This window comes from Budorcas taxicolor, chromosome 11 (genome assembly GCF_023091745.1).
Source record: "Budorcas taxicolor isolate Tak-1 chromosome 11, Takin1.1, whole genome shotgun sequence".
In the NCBI taxonomy this organism is placed as follows: Eukaryota; Metazoa; Chordata; class Mammalia; order Artiodactyla; family Bovidae; genus Budorcas; species Budorcas taxicolor.
The window spans coordinates 12661186-12674937 of NC_068920.1; the positions used below are offsets into that span (position 1 = coordinate 12661186).

General features: G+C 44.0%; 1 protein-coding gene across 3 annotated transcripts in view; it reads right to left on the reverse strand.

Annotated features, from left to right (window-relative positions):
* Positions 1–6181, reverse strand: part of SSR1 (signal sequence receptor subunit 1) — a 28051-nt gene extending 21870 nt beyond the window's left edge. For all 3 annotated transcript variants that reach the window (XM_052647782.1, XM_052647783.1, XM_052647781.1), the window contains exons 1-3: positions 6023–6181; positions 3465–3577; positions 728–815 (exon numbers count right to left, since the gene is read on the reverse strand). In XM_052647782.1, the coding sequence (XP_052503742.1) occupies positions 728–815; positions 3465–3577; positions 6023–6101 (280 nt within the window). In that variant the 5' untranslated portion in view covers positions 6102–6181. The remainder of the gene's footprint in view (positions 1–727; positions 816–3464; positions 3578–6022) is intronic.
* Positions 6182–13752: the final 7571 nt, after the last annotated feature.

Consider the following 13752-nt stretch of genomic DNA (forward strand, 5'->3'; position numbering starts at 1 on the left):
AGATGGACCTGAGTCTAAACCATCTTCACAGCCTGTTTACTGAGACAGTGACCTTGAGCAAGCAGTGATCTCTCAATCAGTTCAACAACTCTTCTCTCGGGGTTCCTGTTAGGATTCAGTAACACACACAAAATACTCAAAACGTTAGCCATTTATTTTCTTCTAATGCAACACAGGCTTTAATTAAAAAAAAGATTTAATATTTCATTAGTATTTACACTCAAAATATGAATGTTAATTTTACTGTGGCAGTTTGGATAAAGTTTAAAGACAGTATCTTTCAAGGGGACATTTAATTTCTAGTTAAAATGGATAGTATTTACTTTCCCCTTCCCTGGTGGCTCAGAGGTTAAAGCATCTGCCTGCAATGTGGGAGACCTGGGTTCGATCCCTGGGTCAGAAAGATTCCCTGGAGAAGGAAAAGGCAACCCACTCCAGTATTCTTGCCTGGAGAATTCCATGGACGGAGGAGCCTGGTAGGCTGCAGTCCATGGGGTCGCACAGTTGGACATGACTGAGCGACTTCACTTCACTTAGTTTCAAAACCAGAAACGATACTTTACAGATATAGGTATTCATACATATATACGTAGGTTTTTTCCCCAAAGTGTGTCTGAACTATATTTGCAGAAATAAAGATCTTTATCATTATTAATGCTACCCCGAAAAGTGAGCTTGTCATTTAAAAAACTTCTGTAACTGAATTACAACCACATTCCCTGCTCACCTTCTCCTTTCACAAACAGGATGGTTGTATCTGCACTTGGTGAAGCTTCAGGTTCACCTGATACATCATCTTCCTCTTTATCTTCAGCCTAAAAGAAATGTTGAAAACAGATTACTACAGGGAAAAGCGCAGCATCATTTAAGAAGAGTGGCTTCACTGGATTTGGGACAATGTATTAGCATACTGCATCTCCAAGGCTGTGCTGAGATCAGTGGTGGAATGAACAGTTACGTGCACATAGACCCCCCGGTGATTCTGCAACTGTAACTGAGAGTGAAGCCTGAGAGTCTGTATTTCTAACAAGGATCCAGCAAATGCCCATGAAGCTGGTATTTAGATTACACTCTGAACTGCAAGGTTCTAGAGCCCAAGTGGGTAAGTTGTCTATAAAGTCTGAAACTTTGAAAACCGTGTTTTTCAAAAGGACATATAATTTCTAGTTAAAATGGACACTATTAATTTTTCCCCTAAAATGCCAGGAATACTACTTTCCAAGAAAAGAAGTCTCAAACACAGTCTTCAATTCCCTCCCCAACAAAGGGGAAAGGAGGGGCCGGTCTGAGGACTCAGACATCAAACCCTTTCAGCTTTGGGAACCACGAGGTCTCCCCCATGAGCATGCAGCCGCAGGCGCAGGCGCAGGAGGCAAGCAGCCAGAGCCAACACGGAGAAGGCGGCACGCTGGCACGGGCCCGCGGGCTCCTTCTGCCACCCCTGCTCCAGGCCTGGTTATGAGTCATTCCATCCCAATTTACAGAACGACCTCCCTGCGAGAAGTCAGCACACCACTTGGAAGAAACGGTCTTTAAAAAATCATGACCAGGGAAATAATGAGGTGGCCAGCAAGCAATCGCTCAGTCGTGTCCGACTTTTTGCGATCCCATGGATTGTAGTCTACCAGGATTCTCTGTCCATGGGACTTTCCAGGCAAGCATACTGGAGTGGGTTGCCATTTCCTTCTCCAGGGGATGTTCTTCACTCAGGAATCAAACCCAGGTCTCCTGCATTGCAGGCAGACACTTTACCCTCTGAGCCACCAGGGAAGCTACATAATGAGGTGGAGATGTCCTGAAATTCAATTAAATTGGCACGACTCAGAATATTTACTAATCACTGAATCGTATGCTTAAAATGAGAAAGTATCATGATGTGTAAATTATATTGCAATAACATTGTTTTAAAAAGGTCAACAGAGCAAAAACTATCTTACATTTTAAAATTTCTCCACACCCACCTCATATGCTTAAGAGAAGGCAGGAACCAGAAACTGTCAAATGCAGGGAAAAGGAGACACTTGAGAAGCGAGAGAATCACCCTACGACCTGACCACGGGGGTCATGAGCATTAAGGAGTGAGGAGGCAGCGGCAGCCGCACCGAGAAAACCCGGAAGGGCCACAAGGCCAGCAAGGAGGGGCGCTCAGGACAGGCTCAGGGCAGAGACCAGGCCAGGAACCCGGCCATCAGGCCACTGGCACCGCAGCAAGAAGGTTCACGAGATTCGTGGGAGCTGACCGACCACTGTGAGAACGAATGGGAAATGAGCAGAAGAGAGAGCTGTACAAAGCACTCTTCTAAGCACTGTGCTGGTAAAAAGGAAACCTGTACCAACTTAAGGGGAACGCCAAGTGGAGGCGTGTGGGCACGTCTGGACCTTAACAGAAGTAAGTCACCAAGAAAAATCAACGCTTGAAGCCACAGGAAGCAAGAGGGTAATAAGCAAGATCCCACAGGACCAGACAGGGAGAAGGGGGGAGGGCCCAGGGCCCACCCTAGAGGAGAGTAAAAACAACTCTCTGAAAGGAAAGACGCAGACAAGCTGCTTAGTAATATATTCAGAAGAACTCAGCTTCTATTTGACAGAGTTCACGCTGATGGCCTTCACGTTCTGACATCAAAGACCACACTGTTGTGAAGACTTCAAAGAGAAACTGATTTTGGAGTTTGAGAGTGGTTAAAAGATTCTCCCTAGGATAAATTACAGTAGTCTGGGAGAGAAAATAAGCTAGAGTGGAGTGAAAGTGTGAGTTTCTGAGTCATGCCTGACTCTGTGCCTGACTGTCACCCGCCAGTTCTCAGCTCCGAGCACGCCATAACGATCCTACTTGTAGCTCAGTATGTCTGCTGTCTTACTGTAATTATATAGTAAAAGCTTCAAAACTGGACAACTGCTCAATCTTTCCTAATCCCTCTCTCTATGAGGAATCTTCATGGAACATAGCTTACACATTGTTTTCTGTCTGCTCCTCACCCCCTGGCAGCAAAACACATACACACTGTCCAAGAGCATAAAGACCGTGAGAACAGAGAGGCTATCTGGCTTGCTCACCCAGGGAATCCAGAACAGCGCCTGGCACACTGTAGGAACTCACAGATACACTGCTTATTGAGGGAGGAAGGAGAGGAGAGGAAAGTAAGACCCAGAAAGGTAAGTTGCCGAAGGTCGGAAAGTTAAGCGGGGTATGTCCCAAACCCACCAACTGGTCCAGCGGTCCTACTCAGTTGCCTGAAAGACTCCTGTCCATGTCATCTCGCACTCTTCTGTTTCACGTCTCCTTCCTTCTGCCAAAAAGTACTAAGGAATTATCCTCAGTGACTGGCCTCATTCTCCCAACTTCAATCCACTCTGATCCCAGTCACAAACCTCTAAAGGCAAACAGTTTAATACCATATTTGTCTATAGAAAGGATGAATTCTAAACACATTATATACATGTAATAAATCGAGCGCAGCACTAACCAGATCTGTCGGTTCATCTTCTTCCACCTCTGCTTCGTCGTCTTCATCTTCAATTATAGAATCTTCCACCGTTTCTTCATCTTCTGTAAGATCCTGAGCCACTGCCAATGAGCCTAACAGTAAAACATGAAACAAGCAGTTAGCCTTTACTCTGGAATACCAACTTTTCCTTTTCTAAAGGCAACAAAAATTTTCCCTCAGAATAACTCAATCTCCCAGTCCACTGAAGAGATGCCAAATTACAAGGCATATCAGAACATTCAGATGATAACTGCTAGTCTTACCAACTGCACATTAATTTTAGTGGGAAATGCTGTTTAACTTTAAAAAGCAGCTAGAAAAATGAACTGCTAAAACTACAGATGCCATAAAGGCCAAATAAATAAATTCAGGCAATTTTGTTAAACATATTAAAAGTAAAAAAGTAAGTTAGTTTTAAAACTAAAAAGCTCTACAATTTAATCCATCATTAACCATATAAAACAACCCCCCCCCCCAAAAAAATCCAGGCCTAAAGGAAAACAGCAATCTAAATATCTAGGCAAGTAATTGTTTATTAAGGTTCACAACAGCTCAATGCTCTTAACACTTCATAGCATATAACTCCAAGGAACAAACATCTGTATGACATCTATGGTAAAAACTAGCTCTCATAAAATACATTTGATTTAGTAAAAACTATATTGGTAATTTCAGAGTTGAGAACTGAGAAAGCATGAATTCATTTTTGCATACAGCTTCAAACATGTTTTAAGATACTTCTTATAATCCCTACACTTAAAAATCATAGTGAAAGTTAAGCATAACTATAATGCCAAAAAATTATAAATGCTAAGTTTATAGGCAAAAATACATGTCACATTAAGTCTCTTTCAGGCAAGGCCCTCAGAAGAAATTTCAAAGTTTCACAGACTCTTCCAACACTTCTCAGAAAGAATGATGATGTGGCAATTCAGTATAGCGGGGGAAAAGAGAAAGGAAGCATGTGCACACGCGGTAAAACCAAGAAGAAAGAGTAAATACTAAGGACTCTGCATTTCAAGCCTTTTCCACCTCCCTGAGTTCTTACCGCAGTTAAGATTTAAGTCAAATGTTAACACTGAACTTCATGAACTCAAAGTCAGCGTCTACTGCTTGTTGAACAAACCGAAACAGTGCATTCATAATTTAAAATAAAACTAGTAGGAAGACTATCTAGGTCTGACATAATAAAGTTGTACTTAAATTTCAAGACTTCTCAATAAATAAAATGGCTTTCACCCAACATTTATTAAACATTTTTATGCTAACCAGTAACAACTTCGTGCCTTAAAAAAAATCGAACACTTTTCTATTGGAAAAATTAAGAGAAAACATCTTTCGAAAGACAGACCCTAGGCACCAAAAAAAAAAAAAAAAAAAAATCAAAGATACCCAGATACTGATGTTTCTTAAGAAAATGTTCTAAAGCCAGAAAAAATACAGTCCAGATTCTAGACAAATACCATCACCAAATTTTCCTCAAGAAAATAAAAAGAACCAGGAGAGCAATTCCTAAAGGAAAAGCATTCCTACTTAAATCTGCAAATGAATTAACAACTGTGGTTAATTCTCCACTTGGTTTTCTATCCATTAAACAAAAATCAGTCAGTTTACTTTTCTTTGCAAAAAGAACACGTGGAGGGCTGTCACTATCATTCATTTTGCCGCACAGCTTGCTTAAACTTACAGAATAAAAGGAATTCTAGCGATCATACGATCAGACTAAATTCCATGGAGAAAATTGCAGTTCAAGACAGAATCAGGGCAAGAAGCCAAGTCTCCACTTTTTTATCATCCTGTTATTCACTGTCACACCAGATAAACTGTGGGGAATACACCTAAATAATGAAATAGACTACATTTTTTTTCAGGACTAGGCAATGCATCCAAGGAACAAACAAAAAAAGTTACCAAAAAAAGGAGAGCAAAAGAAGGGCTGGAGTAATGGACAGGCCCAAGGTTTCCTCAGCCCGTCTTGGGCGCAGGGCTGCACTGGCAGACGAGCACGGGGGGTTTGGTGAAACCAAGACACCAGGGGACGCAGACAGCTGCGCTGATACACGAGGCTAGGACGGGGGGCTGGGCCCGAAAACACCCGGGTTTCGGCAAATGAATGGAGGACGCCGGGCCTGAAAGCTAGGGACACGTCAGCTCAGCGCCGAGGGGAGGGCAGGGCAGCGGGCGGAGCGGCAGCCGCGGGCAGTCAGCGGCCCCGCAGCGCTCCGGCCCGCCCGCCCGCCGCCCCCGCCCCTCGCCCCGGCCCAGCCGGGCCTCCCGGCGCGCCCGAGCCTCCCGAGGCCCCCGACCCCTCCGTGCCCGGACCGGGCCTCGGCGGGGCCTGGCGCGCCGGGCCGCACTGCGCGCCGGAGGCGGGGATGGGGCCCAGAGGCCGCCGAGCGAGGCCGACTAGGAGACCCCAGGCCCGGGGGTACCCCGACCCGGGGGGCGCCGCGGCAGCCTCCGGCCTCACGCCTGCCTGGTCCCACGGCGGCTCCCGCCCACCAGGCCGAGCCCCTCGACCCACGGCCCAGCCTCACCTCCTGGGCTGCCTCGGAGCAGGAGGGTGGCGGGGAATACCAGCAGGAGAAGCAGCAGCAGGCGGCGGAGGCACCTCATAGCGCGGCCGCTCCGGCGTCCAGGGCCCGAACGCGAGAACTCTCAGCCGCTCCGGCGCGAATGGCGTTACTCTTCATCCGGGCTCCGGGGGAGGGGCGGGACACGCACCGCGCACGGCCCTCGCCAGGCCCCTCCCACGTGAGAGGGGCGGGGCACGCACCATGCGAGGCCCTCGCCAGGCCCCTTCCCGACGTGGCTGCTCGGTCCGAGCGGTGGGGGAGCGCAGGTGGCCCCGGGAGTCACGTGACAGGTTGCTAGGCCCTCCGAGATTCCCGCGAGATCTCCGAGAATCCCGCGAGAGTCCTCCTCCCATCACGGCCAAGGGCTACCGGCAACCTGCGCTTTTGCCGCTCACCGCGCCCTTCCATCCCTCCCTCCCAGTTAACGGTTCCTTTATTTGACTGACGATCAGCTTGGAAGCTTTTGTGCAATTGAAGAGTAATGCCGCTTAATATAAGGAACATGAACTGCCTGTTTTACAGACTATGCCAAAGCCTTTGACTGTGTGGATCACAATAAACTGTGGAAAATTCTGAAAGAGATGGGAATACCAGACCACCTGACCTGCCTCTTGAGAAACCTGTATGCAGGTCAGGAAGCAACAGTTAGAACTGGACAGGGAACAACAGACTGGTTCCAAATAGGAAAACGAGTACGTCAAGGCTGTATATTGTCACCCTGCTTATTTAACTTATATGGAGAGTACATCATGAGAAACACTGGACTGGAAGAAGCACAAGCTGAAATCAAGATTGCCAGGAGAAATATCAGTAACCTCAGATATGCAGATGACAGCACCCTTATGGCAGAAAGTGAAGAGGAACTAAAAAGCCTCTTGATGAAAGTGAAAGAGGAGAGTGAAAAAGTTGGCTTAAAGCTCAACATTCAGAAAACGAAGATCGTGGCATCTGGTCCCGTCAAATAGATGGGGAAACAGTGTCAGACTTTATTTTTGTGGGCTCCAAAATTACTGCAGATGGTGACTGCAGGCATGAAATTAAAAGACGCTTGCTCCTTGGAAGCAAAGTTATGGCCAACCTAGACAGCATATTAAAAAGCAGAGACATTACTTTGTCAACAGAGGTCCGTCTAGTCAAGGCTATGGTTTTTCCTGTGGTCATGTATGGATGTGAGAGTTGGACTATAAAGAAAGCTGAGTGCCAAAGAATTGATGCTTTTGAACTGTGGTGTGGGAGAAGACTCTTGAGAGTCCCTTGGACTGCAAGGAGATCCAACAAGCCCATCCCAAACGAGATCAGTCCTGGGTGTTCATTGGAAGGACTGATGTTGAAGCTGAAACTCCAATACTTTGGCCACCTGATCCGGAGCTGACTCATTGGAAAAGACCCTGATGCTGGGAAAGATTGAGGGCAGGAGGAGACGGGGACGACAGAGGATGAGATGGTTGGATGGCATCACAGACTCAATGGACATGAGTTTGGGTAAACTCCGGGAGTTGGTGATGGACAGGGAGGCCTGGTGTGCTGTGGTTCATGGGGTCACAAAGAGTTGGACACGACTGAGTGACTGAATTGACTGACTGAACTGCCTGTGTGTGGCACTGAAAAGCAAGAATATGCTTTGGAGTATATAATTGTTAAAAAAAATACAAAGCATAAAAAATACACATTGGAAAATCTTGTTTCTGCACACCCCCCAACCCTTGCAGACACCCTCGTCCACAGTTAAACAGTGACAGTTCTTAAATTCTTACCTGATAGTCCAGTGCTAGAAGTCACCTAGTACAGTGCCTACCATAGAGCAAGCATTTAGGAAATACATGATGCAGGCAGCAATGGCTGTACTCTTTGCTTCTCTTCTCATGTGGACTTTGGGTTGCTTCCAGCCATCCGGTATGTCATGCAGTCAAACAATGTGAACTCCAGGTACCAGTGGACGAGACCTTCCGGAGAAGTCACAGGGATGATGAAACAAGCTAACCCTTGGTGTGCTCACTGTTGCCAATCCCTGTCATTCAATCGCTGAAAATATTTATAACCTGGGTATTGTTAACTGAGACACATTAAGCTTAGGAACTTCCCCAAGGCTTAAAAGCTAGTCTAGTGGCAGATGCTAAGATTTGAACCTGGCAGTCTGATTCCAGCAGTGGACACAGGACTGGAAAAGATCAATTTTCATTCCAATCCCGAAGAAAGGCAATGCCAAAGAATGTTCAAACTACCACACAATTGCACTCATATCACACACTAGCAAAGCAATGCTCAAAATTCTCCAAGCCAGGCCTCAATAGTATGTGAATCAAGAACTTCCAGATGTTCAAGCTGGATTTAGAAAAGGCAGAGGAACCAGAGGTCAAGTTGCCAACATCTGCTGGGTCATAGAAAAAAATAAGAGAATTCCAGAAAAGCGTCTATTTCTGCTTTATTGACTATGCCAAAGCCTTTAACTGTGTGGATCACAACAAACTGTGTAGAATTCTTAGAGATGGGAATACCAGGCCACCTTACCTTCCTCCTGAGAAACCTGTATGCAGGTGAAGAAGCAACAGTCAGAAGCAAACATGAAACAATGGACTGATTCCAAATTGGGAAAGGAGTTCCTCAAGGCTGTACACTGTCACCCTGCTTATTTAACTTATATGCAGAGTACGTCATTGGAAATGTCAGGCTAGATGAAGCACAAGCTGGAATGAAGATTGTTGGGAGAAATATCAATAATCTCAGATATGCAGATGACACCACCCTTATGGCAGAAAGTGAAGAGGAATTAAAGAGTTTCTTGATGAAAGTGAAAGAGGAGAGTGAAAAAGCTGGATTAAAACTAAACATTCAAAAAACTAAAATCATGGCATCCAGTCCCATCACTTCATGACAAATAGATGGGGAAACAATGGAAACAGTGACAGACTTTATTTTCTTGGGCCCGAAAATCACTGCAGATGGTGACTGCAACCATGAAATTAAAACATGCTTGCTCCTTGGAAGAAAAGTTATGACCAACCTAGACAGCATACCAGAAAGCAGAGACATTAACTTTGCCAACAGAGGTCCATCTAGTCAAAGCTCTGGTTTTTCCAGTCTTCATGTGTAGATGTGAGAGTTGAGTATGTATGGATGTGAAAGAAAGCCAAGTGCCAAAGAATTGATGCTTTTGAACTGGTCTGTGGCTCCAGATCTCAGGATGTGTTTCTCCAGAGGCTGAACATATGAGGATAATGCAGTTTAGGCTTAAACTGGGACTCTGACTCTAGTTTTATTATTAAATGGTTACTGATAGACTTTTATTTGGGACTGGAATTTTAGACAGTTAGCCACTAAAGGTGCAACAGGGACAAAGTGTGCCTTCTTGGGGTGGGATTGATGTGAAAACAGATCATACAAACAGAAAATAGAGAGATCTGTGTGACTGTCCAACCGGTGCAAAAATAAGAAGCAGTAGCCTATGACTCACTGAAGTAAAATCCTAGCCCTGATCTGGGTACCCACGAATTCTGCACTGTTGCCATTTCCCTCTCCCTGTAATGAGCAGCATTCCCTGGGTACCGACCCAGAGCCCTCCCTCTCGCGGGATCCCCACACCTCTATGTTTTCTCTCTCTTGCTTCCTTATCTGCCTCCTTGAATATCTGTGTTTTCCAGAAATATACCGCACCCTGGTTATTCCCATTGTTACAGCTCAGGCAAACTCACCGTGGATTCTCCTCTTCTGTTATTTTACTTCCTTGGAATTTGTTTACGAGCAGAGCTTTCTTTTTCTTTGATTTCTTAAGATTTCCCTCAGCATCATTAGATGCTGTCTGTTAAACCCTGGTTTTTGTTCTGGGTGTTCCCCCAGGTAGCAGAGTAGCTAAAGAACTTTCTCCTGGTCTTAAGCCTTAGCTCAAGGACCACCTCCCCAGTGAGGCTCACCCTCACTCTCAGCTTAAAATTACAACCCCCAGCGCTTCCCTTACACTCTCAATTTCTTTTCTCTGTTCTCTCTCCTTTTTTTTTTATACCTCCTTTTGTCTTCTAACACAATATACAGTTTATTACATTGCCTGTCTGTCACATGTTGGGACCAGGGATTTTTGTACCTTTAGTCAATGATATAGAACAGCCTGACATTAGTGGTAACTCAGAAAATATCTGTTGCATTTGTTATATTATTACAAGTGACATCTTTCCTTCACAAATTTGCAATCTAAGTTCAACTGTAGACCTAATAAGAAGTGGAATAACTATCAAGCAAAAAAAAGTTACGTTTATTATATGCAAGCAAAGACTTCTGTGTTCTTTCACCCAGCAAGGACGTCCTAACCGCCTCCCTGTTTCACTCTCAGAGCTAAAGATCACCTATGCATTTCATTCGTCTTTGAAATTGCTTTGCATACGTAATTTTTTGTTTTCTTTGTCACTATTTTTGTTTCTGGCCTCCATTTTTCTTGTAGCATCTTATCTGGTACTTTTGGTTCTAGCATCACCCACCATCACTACACTTCATACATCACTATCCAAAATGCATAATGGTTTTTTTTTGGCCATGCTGCATGGCTTATGGGTCTTAGTTCCCCGACTAGGGATTGAACCCAGGCTGTTGGCAGTGACAACGTGCAGTCCTAACCACTGGACCGCCAGGGAAGTCCCTCAAAACACATAATTGACTACATTACTCCTCCACATAAAATCGCTCAGAGCTTCTCACAAGGACAAGGTTCACACTTCTTCAAATGGCACAGAAGATTATTGATGATCATGGTCATCTCCTGCTGTATGAAGAAGGCAGGTTTTAGATTTTACCTGTGGTTCAGAAAGTATCACAGGGTACCTCGGGCTGCTGTGCTATGTGAGAGGAGCTTCCTCTTCTGTCTACCTGGGGAACATTTAGTCAGCGAGAAGGATCGGGCTCAGGCATCATCACTTCTGTAAAACCTGCCCTGAGGTTTTCTCATCATCTAGTCCAGGGCCAATTCATCTATGCTTCTAGAGCATCCCAGATGGTCAGACCCATGTGCCAATCCAGAGAAGAATCAATATCCATCTCCCCCATACGTCGTGTGGTCCTTGGCCATCTCTGCCTGGCTTTTCATAGTACCTTTGGCATCTCTCAGTTGGTAAAGAATCTACCTGCAATGTCAGAGAGCCCGGTTTGATTCCTGGATTGGGAAGATCCCCTGGAGAAGGGAAAGGCTACCCACTCCAGTATTCTGGCCTGGAGAATTCTATGGACAGTCCATGGGGTCGCAAAGAGTTGGACATGACGGAGTGACTTTCACTTTCACTGTGGCATCTAACACAGAGGGTGTTCACGTGGTTTGTTGAAAGTCACTAAATGTTTATAGGGAGAAGCCCTGGGTTAGATGCTACATCCCTGAGCCATGTGCCAAAGGAGGTATGTTAGCTGTGAGACAGCCTGGAGGTAAAGGTCATGAACATCTAATAGCACACGTGGTGAGCGCAGCACTTGGGCACACAGCCCTGCTTGTGGACAGCCTGTGTTAACCTGTCCCTTCCAAAGATCTCACCACGTGTGTGTGCAGATTCCAGATGCTGTGTTAGCCATCACTATATTTGTCTTTCTTGTAGCACACCTTAACTTTCCCTAGAGAACCCCATGGAACTAATAATAATGTCTCTTTTTAAGACTTGATCACTTCCCAAGCTTTCAGGGCTTACATTTTTCAAATGAAGCATGATTATAGCTGCAACTTCCTGTGCATCTCTGACAGTTTGTCTTAAAGTGTATTGCAACTTCTTAAATTTGAGAAATTAACTTTGTTTCAACATTCATATAAGATATCTTATAAAATTCCTCAACAAAAATAATATCAATAATAATACTTTTTAAAAATTATTCATCACTTCCTTTGGGGCCAGATATAGATTCTCCATGTATTTCCCCCTTGTACTTACCTGCCTAATTTAAGTGCAAAGCTAATTTCAGTGAGATAAAATAATTTCTTCCCCTCCATTCAAGGTATATCTTTATTCAATAATTATACCTCCACCCTGGCTCTGGGATTTATCAAAAAGATAATATATTTGTTATGTACATTCATTTTTCCAATACATATTACAAAATCAGCTTCTCTGGTTCATTTTTTTAAACTCAGAACTAATTCCTCAAAATCTGTTAAGGTGGAAGTTACAAGGGTGAGATCTCCTGTCACCTGGGTTTTAATTCCAAACAATTTCAGCGTTAGTCTTTTTAAATTTGATTGATAGTAGGGAGCGTGTGCCTGGCCAGAGAGGAAAAAAAGTTGGGATGAGATAAGAGAACAATTTCATAATGTTATTAAAGGCCTGGCAATAGGCTTTCCTGGTGGCTCAGTGGTAAAGAATCCACCTGCCAATACAGGAAACGTGGGTTTGATCCCTGGGTCAGGAAGGTTCCCTGGGTCAGGAAGGTCCCCTGGAGAAGGAAATGGCAAGCCACTCCAGTATTCTTGCTGGGAGAATTTCATGGTCAGAGGAGCCTGGCAGGCTACAGTCCATGGAGTTGCAAAGAGTCAGACATGACTTAACGTCTAAACAACAATAATACAAGACTGGTGTGCTGCAAGAATGAAAATTGGCAGATATTCAGAAAAGAAGACACTGCATTCACTTGTTTATGTTATATTAGAATATATTTGATTGTTCACAGGAAGAAACTAGAAGAAAAATAATCACATTTTTTTGGATTGTAAAGTTTCACTACTTATACAGATTTTAATGTATCATTTGTGTGGGTTGATCTGGGTACAGTACTCAGTAATGACTCTGCTCCTGGAGAGGCTGACAAAAATGATTAACTGTTAATCTTCAGTTCTGTTTAATCTAAATCATTTCTATTTCCTTCTAAAATAACTGGCATCTAAAAATGAAAGGAAAAAAATGTTTCTTAAGTTTGCAGGACAGACATTTGGGAACAGAAGAGCTAACTCTTGATTACATGTGGAATTCTTGATCACATACAGAACTCCTATTCCATAAACAGTGCATTCTTGATTACATACCAAAAAACAGGTGTGAGGAAAACCTACAGATAAACTCCACAGATAATACTAATACTATATTCTAATCAACATTTTTGTTTCGAACCGTTGGGACATCGAGGAAACTAATACAATTAAGGGAGGGGCTTCCAATTGCGGGACCAACTGTAATCACAGCCCAGAGGCCCTTATCTGGGGCCGAGGGGTAAGCTGTGCTGAACATTACTGAAATATGACTTTAGGAACTCTTATTTAATCTTGTGCAATTTGACAATGACATGGAAATATCGCATTCTTTATAATGATCATCAATCAGTATGACCTACCACGGTCAAGAGCTTTGGATGACTTCTCGGTCTGCAGGAAACAGAAAGAATAATGTCAAACAAAACAGAAACAGGTGGGAGTGGAGGAGGGTTAAAACAGAGAACTGGTAAATGTCGAATTAGCACCTTAGGAACTGGGCCAGAGAAAGTTCCATTTTAACATCCTACGACGGTCCTAATCAACCCCTTAGGGTTTGGGCATACACCTTGCAGCATCGAATACTGAGAGCTGAGGGTCTTCTATTAATAACATAACAGATTATGAGATTTCATACCAGTGGAAGAAAATATGATCATAAGATCTGGGTAAGCTGTTTTATTGTAAACTAAATCTTAGTTCATTATCTGTATAGTATTTTTCTTAGAAATGATCGTACGTTCTCTGAGGGCAGTGAACCTTGCTTTGCAAT